The 21,570-nt window shown below is 73.5% G+C and overlaps 1 protein-coding gene across 30 annotated transcripts in view; it reads left to right on the plus strand.

Annotated features, from left to right (window-relative positions):
• PLEC (plectin) overlaps positions 1-21,570 on the plus strand; it is an 81,333-nt gene that overhangs the window by 39,962 nt on the left and 19,801 nt on the right. For 8 of the 30 annotated variants that reach the window (XM_075743046.1, XM_075743042.1, XM_075743047.1 and 5 more), the window contains 14 exons: positions 12,717-12,778; positions 13,795-13,809; positions 14,256-14,345; positions 14,728-14,763; positions 16,423-16,500; positions 16,610-16,702; positions 16,901-17,067; positions 18,518-18,633; positions 18,760-18,866; positions 18,942-19,061; positions 19,755-19,850; positions 20,249-20,376; positions 21,224-21,317; positions 21,416-21,570. In XM_075743046.1, coding sequence (XP_075599161.1) covers positions 12,717-12,778; positions 13,795-13,809; positions 14,256-14,345; positions 14,728-14,763; positions 16,423-16,500; positions 16,610-16,702; positions 16,901-17,067; positions 18,518-18,633; positions 18,760-18,866; positions 18,942-19,061; positions 19,755-19,850; positions 20,249-20,376; positions 21,224-21,317; positions 21,416-21,570 — 1,357 coding nt within the window. Of the gene's footprint in view, positions 141-3,318; positions 3,745-4,499; positions 4,629-9,798; positions 9,965-12,716; positions 12,779-13,794; positions 13,810-14,255; positions 14,346-14,727; positions 14,764-16,422; positions 16,501-16,609; positions 16,703-16,900; positions 17,068-18,517; positions 18,634-18,759; positions 18,867-18,941; positions 19,062-19,754; positions 19,851-20,248; positions 20,377-21,223; positions 21,318-21,415 lie in introns of those variants that run through there. The other 22 variants (XM_075743043.1, XM_075743057.1, XM_075743065.1 and 19 more) reach the window with 15 other exon arrangements.

A 21,570-nucleotide genomic window follows, 5' to 3' on the forward strand; every position in this document is an offset into this window, starting at 1 on the left:
GTGCCGAGCCGTGCCGAGCCGTGCCGTGTCCCCCATGGAGGACACCGGTTCCCTCTTCCCTTCTCTGGTGGCCGTGGGACACGCAGCATCCCTGGCCCTGGTCTGGTACTGGCGGCGGCGTGCCGAACCGGGGGATGCAGGTGAGTTCGGCTCGGCTCGGCTCGGCTCGGCTCGGCCCCTCGCCCCGCCCATCCCTTTCAGGAGGGAGGGGGGGGGGAGGCGGGACGGGGAGGGACCTGCTGCCCTGACAGTCCTGGGGGGCTTTAGGGGGGACACCCAGTCCCGGGGGGAGGAGGGATGCAGCCGCATCCTGGTACCCACGCTGACTCAGCATCGCCAGAGCGTGACCCCCCCCGCACCTGACAACATTGGGGGGGGGATCCCAGCAGCACCTCGTCGGGGCGGGGGCGTCGAGGGGGGGCTGGACGGGGGGCTGTGCCCCCCGTCCAGCCCCCCCCTCGACGCCCCCGCCCCGAAGGGGTGCTGTTGCCCGATCCCCCGCAGCATCCCCAGCCCCCTCCCCATCATTTTTGGGCGCCCGACAGCCGAAATCTCCCTGTCGGGAAGCAGCAGGTGTTTTCCCGAGGCGTGAAGGCGCCAAATATTTTTGGGGACAGGGATCTGGTGACAGGAGGGACGGGGGGGGGGGGGGGGGGGGGGGGGCCGGGGAGGGACGCCGCGGCATATTGGCTACGGGTGGGAGCATCGGTGCGGATCCCGGTGTTGGCAGGGATGCGTGTCCTTGCGGGAAGGGCGGGCAGGGCTGGCCGGTGTGCAGGCAGCTGCCGACACGGGCAGATTTTTTTGTGGAAATCTTACCCCCCCACACACACATTCTTTTTCCCACACCGTTGTTTTTACCTCTGTGCCAGCAGTTGCCGGGGCACCGTGCCCGACGCAAAGCTGCCTGCCACGGGGGTGCGGGCAGGGGCTGCCCGCGGTGCGGCACGCTTGTGCCGCAGAAGGGCCGGGCCGGCCGCGGCCGAGCTGGTCAAGGATTGCGGTCAGAGCACGGCTGTGGTCAAGCGCCGGAGATCCCCACACATCCCCGCTGGCGCTTGCCGTCATCCCCGCGCGCTGAGCTGGGTCCTGGGGGTCCCATGAGACACCCCCCCACACACCACTCACCCCCCCCCCCCGAGCCGGTGCGGCCGCAGCCACGTGCGTCCCTCCTGCCAGGCCACATCTGTGTCCGCCGCGACGTCGGCAGCCGTCGGGCGAGCCACCGTGGTCTCGGTCCCCCCCCGCCGGCACTTTCCAGGGCGTTGGCTGCGGTTTCCGTCGATCTGTGTGCGGCACTGGGAGCTGTCATGCTGCCTGCTCCACGCTGCCTGCTCCGCGCTGCCTGCTCCGGGACAGCCCTGGCCCCCTCCGCTGCGGCAGCCGAGCTTAGGAAACCATGGCACAGGCACGATCCCCCTTGCCGCGGTGAGCTGCATTGGTGGGAGATGCTGCAGCCACCCCACGGGCCTGGCCTGCCCGTACCGCTGCCCGTACCGCTGCCTGCAGCCAGCCCGGCTGCCAGATAAGGCGGGCAGGGCACCTTGACGGGGGCCCGGGCTGCTCCCTGCCGGGGGGGCCGCTGTCCCTGGCGCCTGCCCAGGGCTGTCCAAAGGGCACCCCCCAAGGTCACACCTGCCGGGGCCCATCAGCCTCGCCGTACCGTGCCGCACCGTGCCGCACCGTGCCGTGCCGCAGCCCCCCGAGCTGGGGGATGCTGGGGCTATCCGGCAGCATTGACTGCACTCGGCCCTGCCCGATTCTGCCCCTCCAGGGCTCGGGGGGGGGTTTCCGCCCGTGGTCCCTGTGCCGTGCCATGCCGTGCGGTGGCGGTGCAGCGGGCGGATACGGTTGCGGTGAGAGGGGTCTATTTTTGAGCATCATTCCTGGAATACCCCGGGGGGGGCTGTCTCGGTGCCCACGAGGGGCTGCCCGGCTCCGCACCGGCCGCTCTCGGTCGCAGTTTCACCGTGGTGTCAGCGTAGCTGTTTACCCTGGGCACCGCGGCACAGCTGGTACTGGTGTCTGGGTTCTCCATCCCCATCCCCGGCTGGGCTCTGGGGGGGTTGTCCCCGTCCCACGGCTGCTGCCATCCCAGGGAGAAGCCAAGGTCCCCGGGGGGATGCTCCGGGAGAGCGTGGGGTGCTGCCGTGGGCTCGGTGCCCCCTGCTCCCCATGCCCCAGCAGGGACACCGGGGGGGCAGCGTGGGGGGAGCCCCGGGCCCGTCCTCGGGGGTGGCCAGACCGGGTGCTGTGGGGCCAGGATGGAGCAGGGACTGGGACCGGCGGCGGGTTTGGGCCTGCAGAAGGGTTGGGGACGGGCAGCGAGGGGAGACCCGGGGGCCGTGGCACAGCGGCTGTGACAGAGCGCGGTGGGTTGGCGGCGGCAGAGCCGGCTGGTTTCGGCAGCGGCAGCGCGAGCTGCTTCGGCAGCAGGATGCTGGCTGTTTGTTTGGGCCCCGCTCCGGTTTCCAAGGCTGCCAGATTCGTGGCCAGAGACGTGGCGGCGGCAGCGGTGGGCGGGGGAGGCCCCCAGAGGTTTGGGAACCCCCCCGTCCCCCCCCGCCTGCTCCACTCAGCTTTTCCACCGCGCTGGCGGTTCCGGCTGTGCCAGGCCGGGGGCCGGGGGGGGTCGGATGCTGCTGCCGGCTGTAGCCAGGCTGGTGACTCACCGGCCTGGCGGGAAACGGCCAGGGCTGGGGCTGGCAGCTCCTGCCTGCGCTTGGCAGCAGCCCAGGCCCCCCGGCACAGCCCTCCGGCACAGCCCAAGCCCCCCCGGCACAGCTCTCCGGCACAGCCCAGGCTCCCCGGCACAGCCCAGGCTCCCCGGCACAGCCCTCTGGCACGGCACCCGGCCGGCGTGGGGAAGCTCTTTTCAGCGCTGCCCCACGGCCTTCGTGTTTCTGCCCACGGGGCGAGGGGCTCCCCTCCGGCCAGGCCGGGGGCCGGCCGTGGCAAACGTGGCAGGAGTGGCACGCACATCCCGAAGGAAACGTGTCCCGGTTCCAGGCGGTGTTTCCTGCTCGCCGGGTGCTAATCGCCCCGTCCCGGCCCTCCCCGCTCCCCCCAGCTCCTTATCTCTGCGGCACAGCTGGGACGCGCTGCGCCATGGGGCAGAGCCGTGGGATGGCACCGTGCCGTGCCCGTGCAGCGCCGTGCCCAGCCCCCACACGCGGGTGCTTGCGGCCGGCCTGGCGCCGGAGCCGGGCTCGTGCCAGGGCCTATGGCTGGGTTGTGCCATGAGACCCCTGTGCCCTGCTCCTGGGGGGTGCAGGCTGACAGGGCTGTGCTGAGCTCCGGTACCCCCCGGCACCCACGGTGCTGCCAGGGGCTGTGGCAGACCACGGCCCACCCGGGCTTGTCCCTGCCTGGGGGTCCTGTGCCCGTGCCGTGCCCATGCCCGTGCTCATGCCTGTGCCCGAGCCTCCCCCTGCTCCTGCACGGCCTGGCCGGCGCCGCGCTCTGCCCACGGCTGCTCCGGGACAGAGGGATCCCAGTGGAGCACCCCGGGGGTGGGCTCCGTCCGGGGCCGGGAGCGGGGCCGGGAGCAGGAAGAGCTGGGCCTGGCAGAGGCCGTGGGCTGTCTGAGTCACCGGCCGCCGCACGGCTCCCCTCCAGTTGCGGCCGAACGCCGAGCAGAGCGGTGGGAGCCGGAGCCAGGGCCCTACCCGGACAGCACGATGCTGTTCGAGCTCTGCTGCTGCTGCTGCTGCTGCTGCGGGCGAGGAGGCAGGTGTCCCGCAGGTGCCGGCGTGCGTGGGGTACCCTGCGGCGGCATCCCCGGGACCGCCGTCCCCCCGGGAGGCTTCTTCCCGGCATGGCTTCGCCATCCGTGGTGATCGCCCTGCGCGTGCCGGGGGGCTGCGGCCGGGCCCCGCGAGCGGCACCGGGGGCGATGCTGGGGAGGGACGGGTGCTGGGGCAGGCAGCCGGGCAGCGCCTGCCGGCAGTGGCAGCTCCTGCCCCCCCCCAGCCCGGGAGCTCTGTGTGTGTGTGTGGGGGGTCGGATTTGGGGGGCCCCGTGCCTGCAGTAACGGGGGGGCTTCGGGGGGCTTGCGCGAGGCTGGGCACGGCGTGGGCGGCTGCCCTCGGCTCACGGGAACGGGGTGCCGGGGGGCCCAGCCCTGCCTGCCGCGGCGGGACGGAGTCGGCCGGTGCCCCTGCCTCGCCCGGGCAGAGGGGTGCGTGGGGGGCAGGGGTGCAGCGTGGGGGCTGGGGTGGCTGGGTGCGGCGGGGAGGAAGGCGCTGGGTGCTGGGGGGCACGGGTGCAGGGGCACTGGGTGCAGAGGGGAGGGGGTGCTGGGTGCGGGGCAAGGGGTGCACGGATTGGGGGTGCTGGGTGCCCAGCACGGAGGGGGGGGTGTCCCACCCCCGGGAGGGCCAAGGGCCGGGGCTGCGGGCAGACGGTTCCGGCGGAGCTGGGGCCGCCCGGGGGCGGGACGGGGCGGGGCGGGGGGGGGCGGTTCCCACTCGGGCCCCATCCGTCCCGTCCCGTCCCGTCCCGTCCCGCGGGGAGCGCAGCGAGCATGGCGGGCAGCGCGGCCGGCCCCTGCCCCGGCGGGCTCTGGCTGAGCGGCGGCTCCGAGCCCGAGAGGCGGCGGTACCTGAGCGCCCGGCTCTGCTGCGCCGGTGCGGGGGGACCGGGGGGGAACGGGGGGCGGGACCGGGGGGGAGCGGGGGGAGCGGGGGGGAACGGGGGGAGCGGGGTGCGCCCCGCGGGGCAGGGCCGGGACCGGGACTCGCTCGGGGGGTCCGGGGCTGCTGCGGAGCGGGGGGGGGGGGCAGGAACGGGGGGGCGGGGCTCCCCGTGCAGGCCCCGCCCCCAGGAGCCCCGCCCCCTGGAGCTGAGCCGGGCTGGGCTGAGCTGAGCTGAGCTGAGCTGGGCTGAGCTGAGTTGGGCCAGGCTGAGCTGAGCTGAGCTTGTCTGAGCCGGGCTGAGCTGAGCTGAGTGGGGCTGAGCTGGGCTGAGCTGAGTTGGGCCAGGCTGAGCTGAGTTGGGCCAGGCTGAGCTGAGTTGGGCCAGGCTGAGCTGAGTGGGGCCGGGCTGAGCTGAGCTGGGCTGAGCTGAGTTGGGCCAGGCTGAGCTGAGTTGGGCCGGGCTGAGCTGAGCTGAGCTGAGCTTGTCTGAGCTGGGCTGAGCTGAGTGGGGCCGGGCTGAGCTGAGCTGAGTGGGGCCGGGCTGAGCTGAGCTGAGTGGGGCTGAGCTTGTCTGAGTCGGGCTGAGCTGAGTTGGGCCAGGCTGAGCTGAACTGAGTGGGGCCAGGCTGAGCTGAGCTGAGTGGGGCTGAGCTGGGCTGAGCTGAGTTGGGCCAGGCTGAGCTGAGCTGAGTGGGGCTGAGCTGGGCTGAGCTGAGTTGGGCCAGGCTGAGCTGAGCTGAGTGGGGCTGAGCTGAGCTGAGCTGAGTTGGGCCAGGCTGAGCTGAGCTGAGTGGGGCTGGGCTGAGCTGAGCTGAGCTCGTCTGCGCTGGGCTGAGCTGAGCGGGGCTGAGCTGAGCTGGGCCAGGCTGGACTTGTCTGAGCTGAGCCAGGCTGAGCTGAGCTGGAGCTGGGGGATGGGCTGAGGAAGGGGCTGGGTGTGCCCATGCACTGCGGGGGGATGCGTGTGCATACGTGTGTGTGCCGGAGCACAACCGCATGCATGTGTATGCACACCCCAGGTGTGTGCCCTGCGTGTGTGCACACCTGTGTATGTCCTTGCCTCTGTCTGTGCACACCCCACGTGTGTGCCTGCCCACGTGCCGGTGTCCGTGTGTCCGTGTGTGCACACCCATGTGCAGGGGTGTGCCAGCCTGTTGGTATGCGCACGTGTGTGCGGGGGGGTGTGTGCCGGCACGCCTGTGCGTGTGTCGGTGTGCAGGCGTGCATGGCTCCCCGTGCCCCCTCCTCACACCGATGGGGGGTCCCGTGCCGGCCTCGCTGGGCTGCGGTGACCCCGGCACACGGGCGGGCCCCGATCCCCGGTGCTGCTGCGCACACCCCGGCCCCCGTCGGTGCCCCACCGCGGTGCCGGTGGCCAGCGGGTCCTGCCCACCCCGTGTCAATGTGAGGCCACCCACGTGTGTCACGGCAGGGTGACCCGGAGCCGGCACCGACACCCTGGTGCTGGGCAGCCCTCGCGCCCTGCCGGCATCCCCGCGTGCGGCCGTGGCTTCCCCGGCAGGAGGGAGGCTCCTGACGGGACCGGTTCGGGGTCCCCCCACCCCTGGGTGCAGCCGGGTTCCTCCCGGTGCTGGCACTGCTTTGTCGTCCTGGTTGGGGCGCGTCAGCTCGGCGGGGCACGGAGCACTTTCCCACCAGCTGCCTGCACCGAATGTGCAGGCAGCAGCAGGCAGCAGCGGGCATAGGACCCCCCGGGCTGGCAGGGCCCTCCCGCCCCAGGCCGCACTGGCAATCCCCTGCGGCGTTGGGTGCCGGCAGCCGTCTGGAGGCAGCGCCCATTTCCTGCCCGCAGGCAGCTGGCGCAGGCAGGCGAGGTGCCCGTCATGGTGCACCGGGGAACCTTGCTCTGGTGTAGAGGGGAGGGGTCGGCTCGGCCAGACGGTGGGTGCCGGCGCTTGGCGGGGTCCCCGGGTGCTCCCGCAGAGCCCCTCGCTGTCCCGCCGCCCACGGAGGGTGGTACGGACCCCGTGGTGCCGGCGTGCCCCGGGGGCCGGAGGTTTGGGGGGGGCAGGCTGCGGTCCTGCTGCTGGGACGGGCGCTGTGGCAACCGGCCCCGGTGAGCACCGCAGCCCCTGCCCGCTCCCGGCCTGGCCGGCGGGGAGATGCCGTGGGAGGCAGCCGGGCTGGCCCGTCTGGGTGCCGGCACCCGCGGGGCCTCAGAGCCGAAGGCTGAGGCAGCTCCGGCCCATCCGGCCCGGCCGGGCTGGCAGCTGCCTGCGACGGGAGCCCTGCCTGTCCCAGGGGCTGCGCCGGGCCTTCTGCCTCCTCAGATCTTCAAAGCGCCCGCGCTGCGCTGACGCCTGCCGCGTCCACCCCCACGCTGCCCGCCGGCCTGCCCGTGGGCCCCAGGTGCCTCCTGCCCGCGGCAGTGGCGTGCGGAGGAGCCCGTGTTCCCGTGCCGAGCGCGATGGCCGTTCCCGGGGATGCCGGCTGGAGTCTGGTAACCAGGGCGGCTCGGCTCTGGCAGGAGCTGCGGCAGCCCCGGGGACACGGGCAGGGCCACGGGGCTGTCACCGGCTCGGGGATGCGGTGCCGGGGCCCTGGGCCGAGGCGTGCGGCGGTGCTGCGGGGATGCTGCCTCACCCTGGGAAGCGCTGGCTGTGCCAGGACATGCCGGTGCTGGCGGTGCCTCCTGCATCCTGTCCAGCCCCCGCCGACAGCCCGCGCCGGTCGATTCTCGCTGCTCTGCCGCCCTGCGGTGCCCGGGCTCCCGGCATCGTGCTGGAAGGGCCCACGGTGGGAACGGTGCCGGCGACTGTCATGGCCCTCGGGGTTTGCCAGCAGCAGGGAGAACTCTCAGCCGCGGCACCCGGATCCCTCTGGAGCCGGTACCGGTTCGACACGTCCGTCTGCCTGGGCCGACGTGGAGCGGCTCAGCCGGCAGCGAATGAGTGTGGTGCCAGCCCCGGCGCTGCCGTGCTTGGCACGCTGCCGCCCTGCGTCGCCGCCCCGGGAGTGCCGTCGCCCCTTGTCCCGGTGCTGGTACCCATGTGCCGCGGCGGCACGGTGAGCTATAGCTCCGGTATGTCCCTGCCCTCTGACGCGTGTTGGCGTCAGCTGGGCTCCTGCCGTGGCCGCAGCGCCGCGCGCCAGATGTGCTCTGCGCCAGATGTGCTCTTGGCGGAAAATGTGCGTGCAGAGCCCAGTGCCGCCCGCATTCCTCGGCGGCTGTCCTGGCCCTGCCCTGGCGGGCAGCATGGCGCTGCCTGCCCCGGGCTGCCTCCTCCCCGGCAGTGGGCAGCCCCTGCCTGCAGCTCAGCCCCTGCCTGCCTGCCTGCACCCCACTGCCCCCGTGCTGGGATCCCGGGCCCCAGGGCTACGCGGTGGCCTCTGCCGGCACCGTCCCGGCAAAGGGGCGCAGGAGCGAGGGGGGGGATCTCCTGCCACCCAGCAAACCCGGGAGGGGCTGCGGCATCTGCAGCCCCTCTTTGGGGAGCTGGACCCCCTCTGCCCCGGCGCCGCCCCCCCCCCCCCAAACCCTGCCAGACCCCTGTGCCCCCCCAGCTCTCCGGCCCCGTGCCACGGCTCTCACAGCCCGGCCGCTCGCTGCCAGCACAGCCGAGGCTGAGCAGGGCTGAGACCCCGGCAGCCCCCGCTGCCTGCAGATGTGGGTGCCGGCGGGCGCTTCCCATGGTGCCGCTCGCCATGCCGGAGCCTCGGGCAGGGTGCGCCGGTCGGGCCGTGAGTCATGGCGGGATGATGTGCCGGAGCCCGTGTTCCTTGGACTCCATGCAAGGGTCGGGCTGTGCCCGCCGTCGCCGGAATCGGTGCTGGCACCGGTGCTGCGTGTGCAGGATGTGGGCGCTGGTCGCTGCGCCGGGCTGGCAGCGCTCGAGGCGCCTGCGGCTGCTCTTTCTCTGCTGCCTGCACCCCAGTGATGGGTGCCGTGGGTGCCGTGGGTGCCACAGGCAGGGCTGCCGGCTCCGTGCCGCACCGGGGTCCCCCGGCAGTGGGGTGCAGAGGGCAGGGAGCAGAGCGGCTGCAGGCTCCCACCCTCTGCGCCCCCCTCAGGGGTCCCCGGACCCCGGCTCCCCAAGGAGAGACAGGCTGGGTCCTGCACGGTCCCGGGTGGGACGTGGCCCCCGGTGAATCCTTCCCGCGGTCCCCAAGGCTGGCGGTGTCACCGGTCAGCATGGCGCGTGCCTGACGGCCGCGGCAGCGAATGCTCCGTGGCGTGTCCCCGGGGAGGGGGGTTCCTCCTGGCATCCTGTGCCGGCGTTGCCTGTGCCCCCATCCCACGCGAGCACCCCATGGGTGCCCGTGGGGTGCAGGGGCGGGGGGCTCGGCGCCGGGGGGCTCGGCCACGCCCGGGCCGTGGGGTGCTTGGCCGGGAGCAGAGCCGCTGTCGGGAGGCGTGGGCCTGGCTGTGCCGGCGGCGGCACAGGAGCGCCTGGAATGCATCGCCGGCAGCGCCGGCTGGGGTGGAGGAGCCTGGCCTGGCGCCCCGAGACCGTGTGGGCGTGGGGACGGCACCTCCTCGCCGGGGGGGGGGTCTGGAGGTCTCAGCCCCCCAGCCTGGGGGTCCTGCAGCCCCAGGGACCGGGGACCTGAACCCCCTGGGAGGGGCAGTGGGGCGCCGAGCCCCCCGAGCACAGGAATTGGGACCGGGGCTTGCAAACCTGGGGGTCCTGAGCCCCCAGTTGTGGGGCCTGTGGGTCCTACAGCTCCAGGGCGTGGGGCTGGGGGTCCTGAGGACCCCGGGCTTGGGAACCGAGTGGGGTAGGGCCTGGGGGCTCCTGGAGGTCCCAGCTGGGGGCCAGGGGGCTGTGGGCCCTCGAGGTGGGGACAGGGGTGTCCTGAGGACCCTGAGCGGTGGGAGGGGACATCCTGAGCTTGTTGAACTGGGGGTCCCAAGGCCCCGGGGTGTGGGGCCGGGGGGGTGCCGGCTCCCTGGGGCGTGCTGCGGGGTCCCCCCGGGCGGGTGCGTGGGGTCCCTGCCCCATCCCCGCGGCCCCTGGGCGGCTCCGGGGCGTGGGGAGGAAGGGGTTAAGCAGAGCCAGGGCTGGGGAGGTTTCCTGTGGGCAGGATCCGTGCCCGGGCGGGGAGGGAGGGAGGGGAACCCCAGTCTCCTCCCTGGGGCCGCCCCGCACCTCGCCCCGAGGAGCCTCATCAGGGACCGGGGCCGGTAGCACGGGCAGAGCGGAGACGAACCGAGCTGCGTCGGTGCTCAGCGCGGGCGACGGCGGCGACCACCATGTCCCGGCAGCGGCTGCGCAGCCAGGAGGAGGTTCTGTCTGCGGGGCAGAGGACGGGCTCGGAGGACAACCTCTACCTGGCCGTGCTGAGGGCCTCCGAGGGCAAGAAAGGTAGCGGGACCCCGCGGCGCTGGGGACGGCGTGGGGCGCGGCAGCTGCCCTCCATGGCACCACCCCGCCATCGGATCGGTGTGGGCCCCATCCTGCAGCACGGGGGGCTGGTTCCTGCACCCCGTACCAGGGCAGACCCCCGCGCTGGGGTGGTGTACCCCAGGCAGGCTGTGGGGCAGACCCCCAAGCTGGGGCGGTGTCCCCGGGCAAGCTATGGGGCAGACCCCCATGCTGGGGTGGTGTTCCTGGGGCAGACCCCTGCACTGGGACAGTGTCCCCAGAGCAGACCCCCGCACTGGGACAGTGTCCCCAGGGCAGACCCCCACGCTGGGGCGGTGTCCCCAGGGCAGACCCCCACGCTGGGGCGGTGTCCCCAGGGCAGGCTATGGGGCAGACCCCCACGCTGGGGTGGTGTCCCTGGGGCAGGCTATGGGGCAGACCCTCGCACGGGGGCGGTGTCCCCAGGGCAGGCTATGGGGCAGACCCCCATGCTGGGGCGGTGTCCCCGGACAGGCTATGGGGCAGCACCGTGGGGCCAGAGCTGGTCAGCCGGGCCGGGACTGGCAGCCCCCCCGGCCGGGCAGTCGGGGTGCTGGGTCCCGGTGTCCCACGCTGGCGCCTGTCCCCATCCACGCTGTGCCAGTGCCGGGCGCGGGTGCTGCCTGCCAGCCCTGCCTGCGGCAGGCGTGAGCGCTTCCTCCCACGCCCTGCCCGTCCTGCCTGCGGCAAGGCCACGGCCCATCCCTCGGCGTGCCGCGGGCTGGGCGCCGCCGGCCAGGGCCAGGGCTCACCTGGGTGTCGGGGCTGTTCGGGTGCGGGTCCAGCCCGGGTGCGCGGCATGGGAGCGTTCCCCTCGGCGTGCACGTACCCGCCGCCCAGCGTGCCCCACGCTTCCTTCCTTCCTCCCGCGCCGCTGCCACTCCCTGGCCCTCGCTTCCCTGCCCGTCACGCCCCGGCCCTGCCGTCGAACCGCCCGTGGGTCCTGCGGGGACGGGGTGCCGGCGTCCCTGGGTGCCGGTGTGCTCGCCCAGGAAGGGTGGGTGTGCGCCGGGCGCCGGCCATGGGGCGCTGGGTGCTGCGCGGGCAGATCCCGGCGTGCTCTGGCGGGGCGAGACCCGGCACGCGCCACCAGGGCCCTGCCAGATCGCAGTGGCGTGGGTGGGGGGGAGCGTTGTGGAGGGGTGGCCGTGGGGCCGGTGGCATCACCCCACATACCCAGGGCGTCCCCTCCTGCCACCAAATCCCGCTGGGTGCCCGGCTGGCGCTGGCCGTCCTGGGCTCGTGGCGATGGTCGGGGCCTGGGGGCAGCGGAGCGAGGAGGGCGAGCTGCCCCCCCATGGCGAGCGGGGCTGGGCCGGTGGGTGCTCGTTAGCGGGGTGCACGGGATGGGCGCTCGTTAGCGGGGTGCACGGGATGGGTGCTGGTTAGCGGGATGCACAGGATGGATGCTCGTTAGTGGAGTGCATGAAGTGGGTGCTGGTTAGTGGGATGCATGGGATGGGTGCTCGTTAGTAGGGTGCACTGGATGGGTGCTCGTTAGTGGGGTGCACGGGATGGGTGCTCGTTAGCAGGGAGCACAGGATGGATGCTCGTTAGTGGGGTGCACGAGGTGGGTGCCGGTTAGCGGGATGCATGGGATGGGTGCTCGTTAGTAGGGTGCACTGGATGGGTGCTCGTTAGTGGGGTGCACGGGATGGGTGCTCGTTAGTGGGGTGCATGGTGTGGGTGCTCGTTAGCGGGGTCGGGTGTGGGGCGGGGCTGCTTGGCTGCGTCAGCCGTCCCCTAATGACAGGGCAGCGGGCAGGGTAGTGCCCGTGAGTCAGAGGCCCCGCAGCCCTGCCTGCCCGCGGGGACACCCTGCCCGCAGTGTGGGCAGCCCCGGTGCGGGCAGCCCCGCGGGGACTCCCGGGGTTCTGCCTGCAGCTGCCCGCAGGAGCCGGAGGGAGAGCGGCCGGGGCCGTCACCCCAGGACGGGGGTCTGGGGGTCCCTGCGGGTGCTCCCAGAGCGGCCGCCTCAGGGATGGGCCTGGGCCCCCCCAAGGCTCTCCCCACCCCACGGAGCAGCGTCGGTGCCTGTGGCTCCTGCAGCTCCGGCTGGGGCTGGGCAGGCGGCGCTGGGCTGTGCCGGGGCAGACTGTGCCTGGGCTCAGCACCGTCCCGGCCCGCCACAGCCCGGGGTGAATGTGCTGCGATCGGTGGGTGCGATCGGTGGGTGCGATCGGTGGGTGCGATCCGTGGTTGCGATCCGTGGGTGCGATCGGTGGGTGCGATCGGTGGGTTCGTCCTGACCCCGCGTGCATCACTCGAGCCATGCCGGGGTGCTCAGGACACGCAGCGCAGACCCCGTGGGCCCAGCCCCACCCCAGACAGGTCCCACTCGGGGTGGACGTGTTTCGCCTGGGGCTGTGCCGGTGCAGACGCCCCGTGGGCTCTTCCTGGTCCCGCAGGTCCTGCTGGGGCCTGCCCAGAGCGCCGGGATGTCGCTGGGAGGGTCCCCCCCGGCACCGCTCCCCGCTCAGCACCGCTCCCCGCTCAGCACCCTGGGCCGCGGGGTGCAGGCAGGCAGGGCCCGATCCACGTTAGCTGCTTCCTTCCCCTTGCTCGTCCTGTGACTCACCGCCGCTCCCCACAGCGGTTGGGTTGGCTCATCGCTTCCTCTGCCGGCACTGCCACCAGCTGTGCCGCCGACAGGGCCTCTGCCGCGCCGGGACCCCCCACGCCCCCGCTCACTCTGCTCTCTCCTCTCTTGCAGATGAGCGAGACCGGGTGCAGAAGAAAACCTTCACCAAATGGGTCAACAAACACCTCATCAAGGTACGGGCGCGCGCCGCCTCCCGCACCCCCCGGCCGGCCCGGCGAGAGTCCCGGGGAGGCTGCACTGGCTGTGCTGGTGGCATTGCCCCACCCCTGGCACCGGAGCGTCCCCATCCGCGTGCCCACAGTGCCAGCCCGGCAGAGCACCGCAGGACGGCCTGTGCCGGTGCTCCTGCCACCTCGGCAGCGGTTGGGCAGCGGTTGAGGCCGCTCGGCTGTTTCCAGGGGGGGTCTGCTCTGGGCTGCAGCGGGGCTGGGGCGGCGCCGGGGGCCCTTGCGGGCAGGAGTTGCCTGCCCTGCCGCCCCGCTTCCCCTGCCCGGCTGTGCCGGGGGGCTGTGCCGTCCCGTGGCCGTGCTGGGCGTCGGGCCAGGCCGGGAGCTGCCGGCCCCCCCCTCCCACGCATGCTGGCAAGCGCCGTGCCGGCTCTGGGAGGGGATGGAGCTCTGGCCCCGGGCACGAGGGGACCTTTCGCGGGCTTTGATGCCGCGGAGCCCGGCAGCTCTGCCGGCTTCCCTGCCCGCGCCCCCTCCGCCCCAGCACCGCCGTGACTTCCTCTGGGCACGGGGGTGCTGCACCCTTCCTGCCTGCCCCGGGGGTCCTGTGCCCACCGCGCTGCGCTGCCTGTGCTCGGCGGTGCCTGCCCGCGCCGTCCTGTCCCGTCCCGCCATCCCATCTCTGGCGGTGCTCCGCTCCTTCCCCATGCTGCCCGCGCTGCCCGCCCCGCCGAACCCCGCCGGGGCCTCGCCAGCGTGCCGGTGCCTGTCTGTGCCGCGCGGCGGGCAGAGCCCCACGTCAGCACCTGGCACGTGCCGAGGCGGCTTCCTGGCCCCCGCGCACGGACGTGTCCCCGCACGCCAGGCGCCCAGCCGCGCGGAATCAGTGCCGCGGCATCAGTGCCGGCGCGGGGTGCCGCTGTCTGGGGCAGGTCCCGGCCACCCCCTGCCCGCGTTGGTGCCGTCTCCTCTCTGCTGCCTCTCCTAACCTCTCTCTCTTCTCTCTGCCTCTCCCCGCGCAGCACTGGCGAGCAGAGGTAGGTCTCTCCCTCTCCACTGTCCCTGCTGTGCAAAGCTTTCTCTTCTCACACCTTCCCCTCACCCCGCCGTGGCCCGACCCTGCGGCTGCCAGCACGGTGGGCAGCGGGTCCGACCCCCCAACGGCTGCCGGCACGGTGGGCAGCGGGTCCCCACGCATGGCGGAGCGATGCCGGCCCTGGCCCGGCCGCTGCTCTGCGAGGCACGGGGGGAGCTGCCGGTGTGTGCGGGGGGACGCACGGGGCTGGGCACCGGGCTGTGCTTGGGGACGTGTGTGAGCACCCGTCGCACCGGGGGGGGTGTCGCTGGGCTCCCACCCTGGTCGCCCCGTTTCGGTGCCAGCCGGTGTGGGAGTGACCTGGGGGGGAGAGCGGGGGGGTGCTGGGGCAGTACCGGGCTCGGCTGCCCCCCTGGCCCCCCCCCAACACCGTCCCTGTCCCCACAGGCACAGCGTCATGTCAACGACCTCTACGAGGACCTGCGGGATGGACACAACCTCATCTCGCTGCTGGAGGTGCTCTCGGGGGACACGCTGGTAGGTGCCGCGCCGACCTCGCTGCCACACCGCTGCCGCCCCGCTCCCCCACGCCGGCTCCGCGCGCCGGCACCCCCAGCTGCCGGCCGTCCCGTCCTCCGCTTCCCGCGTCTGCCTCCCACCCTGCTCCCGCTCTGCCTCTCCCCGGCCTTCCGTCCCATCCCGGAGAGCCGCCCGGCACCGCGCCGAGCCCCGCCGGCGCGGCCGCCCCCCTCCGTCCTGCAGTTCCCCCGTCCCCACCGCGGCCTCTAACGCCCGGACGTCTCTTTGCTTTGGTGAACTCTCTGCTTCTCTGCGCTGGGCTCCTGTCGGCGGGTCTGCCCTGACCGTCCCCCTCCGGCCTTTGCCTCCTTCCTCTCTTTGCACTGCTCGGGCCGGGCAGCCGAGGGAGCGCGACGTGATCAGGAACTTGCGGTTGGTGAGTGGTTCTGCCGTTTGCTCTCCGCATGGCCCCGCGTGCCGAGCGCCCGCCGCGGTGACCGGGAGATGCTCCCGCCAGCGTCCCGTGCGGCTGCGCTGTCCCGTCCCGGTGCGGGCGCGGAGGAGAGGTGCCGCCGCGTGCTGTGCCAGGGGGGAGGCGCGTCCGCACCCCGGGGTGCTCCGGCAGCGGGGTCAACTGGGGCGAGTGCCGGCTGGGGCGGGTTTCCCTGGGCCGGGCCTCGCCTGCAGCAGAGAGATAGGAGCGCGGCATCACCGGGAGCAGTGCCGTGGGGCTGGGAGCCCACAGGGTCAGAGCCGGACTGCGGCTCCAGGCACCGCGGCAGGATGTGTCGCATGGCCCCCAGCTCCTCGGGGCTGCTGGAGGGTCCGGGGCACCCGGTGAGGGGATGGCGCTGTGGCCGCTGGCCCGGCTCTCCTTCCGGGGCCGGACCCTGCCCTGACCAGCTGCGTTTTCCTCGGGTGGAAGAGACCCTGGTCCGTCACCGCGTGGCACGTGGGGGCTCAGGGGCTCCCCGGCCCTTCTGGCAGCCGTGGTCAGGCACAGTCGCTGCCGGTGGAGCAACGGGCCTCACCACGGAGCCGGTGAGGACATGGGGTCTGTCCAGGCAGGAGCTGTCCAGGGGACACCCCAGGGGTGGGCAGGTTCCTGCCGGGGAGTTCACCCGGCACAGTGGTACCTGGTCACTGCCGCAGGGCGAGACCAGAGCACGCCGGAGAGCTGCGTGCCGCCTCCGGCACGGCCCTGCCACGTCCGCACGGGCAGGACGGGCCGCAAAGAGCTGGCGAGGGCAGGGCGAGCGGCTGCCGGGGTGCCGCGGGCAGGGGCAGAACCAGGCTGGGCCGTGCCGGTGCCGCAAGGCCGGTGCTGCCGCATGGCCGGGGCAGTGCAGGTGCAGGATCTGGCGGCGAGGCCGGCCGTGCTCACCATTGTTCGGTCCGGCAGCGCTTCCTGCCCCGAGCCCCTCGGGATGGGCAGAGGATTTCCTGGCGGGTCCCTTGCCCGCTCCCCCCTGCGCGGGTGCTGCCTGGACGGAGGCGCGGGGCTCAGGGCGCGGCGGCACTGTGGCCGTGGCCGGTTCGGCAGAGCTGCCCTGGGGAGGTGGCTGCGATGCCCATGCATGGTGCAGGGGGCACAGGCCCCGGTCCCGGCACCGGCTCCCCGTGGCGGTGGGGTGCCCGGCGTCTGCGCTTCTTTTGCCTGTCCTGCCTGCACAGGCAGCTGCCGCATTTTGGGCAGGGGCTGGTGCTGCGCGGGGCGGGGGGGGTGGGGGGGGCCGGGGACAGACGCCGTGGGGAGCAAGGCTGCTCTTGCACTGCGCCTGGCGCTTGGCTTCCCTCGGCACGGCGGCCGGCGGCCCGGTGCTGGGGGGGGGAGGGCGGTTTGGGCTGGGCTGGCCCCGGCCGGCGGCTTTGTTGGGAGAGAGGCCGGGGCTGTGCCCTCCTCGGCGTGGCGGGGACAAAGTGCGGAGGGCGTGTGGCATCGGCATGTGCGGCGCCGGGCTGGTGCATGGGGGGGGGCGGTGCTCGGTGCCGAGCATCCCTCGTCTGCACGGGGGCAGCGGGGGGGTGGGACGACGTCCCGGTGGGGCCGAGCCCGGTGAGGGCCACGGCTCATTGCCCCCCGCTCTCCCCGCAGCCCCGGGAGAAGGGCAGGATGCGCTTCCACAAGCTGCAGAACGTGCAGATCGCCCTCAACTACCTGAAACATCGCCAGGTGAGGGGGGGGGGCGGGGCTGGTGGGACCCACTGGGCACCCCCAGGCACCCCCGGGGCCGGGGCCGCTCCCGCCCTCCCTGCAGCCCCGGTGTGCTTCGGCCCCGCAGGTGAAGCTGGTCAATATCCGCAACGATGACATTGCCGACGGCAACCCCAAGCTGACGCTGGGGCTCATCTGGACCATCATCCTCCACTTCCAGGTGAGCCCGGCGCCGGCATGAACCGTGCCGTGGCCTGGGGGGGATGTGGCGGTGCCGGGAGGCTGGGGCTCCGCAGGGCTGGGGGCTCCCTGGTGCCGCCAGTTTGGTGCCCCGTGGAGGAGCCGGGGCGTCACCGCCGGAGGCTGTGGTGGAGATGGCGGCAGCCGACGGGTCGGCGTAACCACCCTGTGCCGGCAGATCTCAGACATCCAGGTGACGGGGCAGTCGGAGGACATGACGGCCAAGGAGAAGCTGCTGCTCTGGTCACAGCGGATGGTGGAGGACTACCAGGGCCTGCGCTGCGACAACTTCACCACCAGCTGGCGGGACGGGCGCCTCTTCAACGCCATCATCCACCGGCACAAGTAGGTGGAGCGGAGCCGGGTCGGCTCCTCACCGCCGCGCGTCAGGGCAGCGTGCCGGGCTGGCCGGGGCTGGCAGTGCCATACCCGTCGGCAGGCACAGAGCTCTCGTCTCCCGGCACCCCCAGTCCCGTGCCCACGGTGCCGAGCCTCCCGTGGCACGACCGTGCCCTGCCTTGGGCTCCCGGGTGCGTGGGGGCTCCTGGCCCCCGTGGTGGGAAGAGCAGCCCCCCGGGGCTGCGGCGGGCCCGGCTCTGGCACTGGCAGGATTTGGCCCCTTGCAGCAGCCGGTGGTGCAGGGTGATGCCACGCGCAGGGCAGGCGCGTGCTCGCTGGGACCAGCCGCCGGCGGGGCTAGCCGTGCCGATCCCACTTTGGGCCGACGCAGGCACGTGCTCCCGACAAGTCCCGGCCCATCGGCCCGTGCCGGCGGCACTGTGGCAGCATGGGGAGCTGCGCGGCTGAGCCGCCTTCCCACGCTGCCGCCCGACCTGCCGACCCGCTGCCTGCATGGGCAGATGGGTGCCGACCCCCCCAGGCGGCGGGCGCTGTGCCCTCCGCGGCATGCCGGGGCGCAGGCAGGCAGGCCCCCGCGGGCTCTGCCAGGGCCGCCGCGTGCTTTTGGGGAGCACAAGTACGTGCAGGCGTGCCGCGCCCGCGCAGGGTGGGAGGAGGCACCCGCGCCGCGCCGTGCCGCACTCTGCACCGAGGCGCCGCCGCGGCAGGAGCTCACCGACCGCCGCACCGAGCTTGGTCCCGCCATGGAACGGAGCGGGCGGCATCAGGCCAGGAAGCAGCCGCGGCGCCGTGGCATAGGGAGCTCGGCACGGGCTCTGGCGGGGCTGGAGGACGGGGTGGTGATGGTCTGCGAAGACATCCCTGATGCGCCCGAGTGCCCGGCGGTCCCCGGCATCAGCGGCTCCTTCTACTCCATCCAGCACAGCCTGCGCCTCAGGGAGCTGTAGGCACCGGGCTGGGCCGGGGGCTGGCACGCCCCGACGGGCTGGGGGGGCTGGGGCTGCTGCCTGACCCGCGGGGACACGGGGGCTCCGCCTGCCCCGGGGGCTGCACAGGGACCCCTGTGCAGCTCTTCCTGCTCTGGGGGCTCTGTGCAGACGTGGGGGCTCTTCCTGCTCCGGGGTCCGTGCTCGGGGCTGTCGGGTTGTCCCTGCCTCCCGGTGCGGGGGTCTCGCCAGCCGCCGGTGCAGCCTGCGAGGTCTGCAGGGTGTGGGGTGTCTCGGCAGAGGTGTGGGCAGCGCGGGCAGCGCCGGTCCCGCTGCCCCCGGGGTTTCCCCAGACACCCGTGCCCACGCCTGCACGAACCTGTGCCGTGGGGCAGGGCAGGCGGAGGGCACTGCCGTCTGCGGGGTGCGCGGCTGCCGGCACAGACCCTGCTCCCGGCTGCTGCGGGGTCCCCGGCGGGACCCCCGCTGACCATCCCCACTGCCCGCAGGCCGATGCTGATCGACATGAACCGGGTGTACCGCCAGAGCAACCTGGAGAACCTGGACCAGGCCTTCACCGTGGCCGAGCGGGACCTGGGGGTGACGCGGCTGCTGGACCCCGAAGGTACGGGCAGGGGGACACGCTGCGAGGGGATGGCGTCCCTGGGGTGGATCCATCCCACAGAGCCTTCGTCCCTCCTCCCCTGTATCCCGCGCCCCCCCCCCCCCCAACTGCCCTCCCTCTCCACAGACGTCGACGTGCCGCAGCCGGATGAGAAGTCCATCATCACCTACGTCTCCTCGCTCTACGACGCCATGCCCCGCGTGCCTGAGGTGCAGGACGGCGTCAAGGCCAACGTGAGTCTGGGGGCCGGGGAGCTGCGGCGTCCCCCCGCGATGGGCGCCCGGCCCCACGCGCTTCCCTCTGCCCAGGAGCTGCAGCTGCGCTGGCAGGAGTACTACGAGGTGGTGACGCTGCTGCTGCAGTGGATCCGGCAGCACACCGTCCTCTTCGAGGAGCGCCGCTTCCCCGCCAGCTACGAGGAGATCGAGGTGAGGGAGCCGGGATGGTGCTGCGGCACTGGCAGGGGATGAAAGGCCCCGGTGCGGGTGGGAAGCTGTGCCGGTGCCCGGGGAGGCGTTTGGCGGTGACCCAGCTGGCCGGCAGCCCGGCCGTGGGATGGCTCACGCCGCAGCGAGTCCTCCCGGCGCGGGCAAACCCGGGATGGCAAGCAACCGGCCCCGCAGCGCCGCGAGCTGTATGGCTCCGTGGGGAACGGGGAGAGTGGGGAGAGCCAGCGCCCGCTGGGTCCATGCAGCCTGGCCCTGGAGGCTGCGGGATGGGGGGGCTCGGTGCCGGGGCCGGCCGGGAGGGGCTGGGGAGCCGGCGGTCGCCGTGCCGTGGCAGAGCCTGGGAGCCCCGGGCAGGGAGGGCCCCTCTGACTCACTCTTTCCAGGCTGTGTGTGAGTCACCGGTGGCAAACACCAGCTCCCCGCCCGGCCCCTTCCTTCCCGCCAGCTCCACACAGATGGAAAATGGGGGGGCATTGCCCCCCGCTGCCCCTTCCCGCCCCGGCTGCACCCCCGTGGCCCATGCACCGGGACTGGCTGCCGGGACAGGCAGCCTGGCAGGCAGAGGGGTCTGGCAGGCAGAGGACAGAGGGGTCCCGGCCCCTGCCCGCAGCTGGGGGTCCCGGCGCCCGGGGGGGTCCGTGCTGCCCACCTTAGCCACCCCCCTTTCGGCAGATCCTCTGGCGCCAGTTCCTGAAGTTCAAGGAGACGGAGCTCCCGGCCAAGGAGGCTGACAAGAACCGCTCCAAGGCCATCTTCCAGTCCCTGGAGGTGAGCGGCACCCGCTGCTGGCCGTGCCCGGGGAGCTGGGGGTCCCAGGGGGCTAGGGGTGCCCGGGGGTCCCAGGGTGCTGGGGGTCCTGAGGGGCTGGGATCCTGAGGGGCCAGGGGTCCCAGGGTGCTGGGGGTATCCTGGGGTGCCAGGGGTGTCCCGGGGAGCCGGGGGTCCCGCAGCAGTGCTCAGCATGCCGTGCCATGTCCCTGCTGGGGCAGAGGCCGTCCCGTGCCTCTCCCATCTCCCGGCTCCCGGGAGGTTTTGCCTCCGGTGCGGAGCAGCTGAGATGTGGCACCCGTGGCCGGGGCTGCCCTCGCCACCGGCTCGGCCCTGCCCACCCTCCGCCGGTGACCCGGGGGTCCCGGGCGGCGATCTGACGAGCTTTGGGGGTGCAGGGCGCCGTGCAGTCTGGGCAGCTGAAGGTGCCCCCCGGGTACCACCCGCTGGACGTGGAGAAGGAATGGGGCAAGCTGCACGTGGCCGTCCTGGAGCGGGAGAAGCTGCTGCGGGCCGAGTTCGAGAGGCGAGTGCCGCGGGCGGGGGGACCGGCTGGGGTGGTGGTGGGCTACCGGGTCTGTGCGCGGCGCCGAGGGCTGCTGGAGCTGGGCTGGCACCGCTCCCCGCTCCGCGCAGCCAAGCCGCTGGGCCGGGCTGGGGTGGGGTGGGGTGTCCCGGCTCCCCCCCCCGCCCCGTCCCGCCTGCGATGGAACCACACGGTGCATGAGTCATTGGCCGCCTCCGGGAAGCCAGCGCAGCCGCCGGCCCCGAGCACGGCACGGCAAGGCAACCGGGCGCTGGTGGCTGTGCCACGGGCTGGGCTCCGCCGTGTCGCCAGCTCCGTGCCGCCGGGGGGGCTCGCGCCGGAGCAGGGGAGACCGGGCCTCGCCGGGGCCGGCAGCGCAGGCAGGGAACGGGGCAAGAGCTGGCAGCGCAGGCAGGAGAGGGCAGCGGGGCCAGGCAGGCAGGCAGGGAGCCAGGGCGGGGTGGGGCTGGAGCCCTGCCTGCGGGTGGAGCCGGAGCGGGACGAGGACAGGGATGGGGAGCGGGACGGGGATGGAGAGCAGGACAGGGAGCGGGACGGAGCTCCTCGCTCGGGCAGGGATGGGACCCGGATCTGCAGGGGGGATCGGAGCGGGGCTGGCACAGAGTCCCTCCTGGGTCTGCGGGATGGATCCCTGCTGCCCGGGGCGGGATCTGGGCTGTGCAGGGGATGGGATCCGTATCACGAATGTACAGGACCTGTGCTGGGCCTGCGGGACGGATCCCTGCTGCGTGGGGTGGGATCGGTGCCCCCAGGGCAGGACCCGTGCCACACGTGGTTGGGATCGGTGACCGCATGCCAATCCCAGCCCCTCCATCTCCCCACGCAGGCTGGAGCGGCTGCAGCGCATCGTCAGCAAGCTGCAGATGGAGTCGGGGCTCTGCGAGGAGCAGCTCAACCAGGCTGACACCCTGCTACAGTCGGTGAGCCGTGGCTCCGGCTGCGGGGGGCGGGGGGGCAGGTGGCACACGGGGTCCTGACCGTGCCCCTGACCGTGCCCCTGACTGTACCCCGTCCCCAGGACATCCGACTGCTGAACGTGGGGAAGCCGCCGCAGAAGGCGGCCGAGATCGAGCGAGACCTGGACAAGGCGGACGCCATGATCCGGCTGCTCTTCAACGACGTGCAGACCCTCAAGGACGGCCGGCACCCGCAGGGGGAGCAGATGTACCGCAG

Source organism: Balearica regulorum, chromosome 2 (genome assembly GCF_011004875.1).
Source record: "Balearica regulorum gibbericeps isolate bBalReg1 chromosome 2, bBalReg1.pri, whole genome shotgun sequence".
Taxonomy (NCBI): Eukaryota; Metazoa; Chordata; class Aves; order Gruiformes; family Gruidae; genus Balearica; species Balearica regulorum.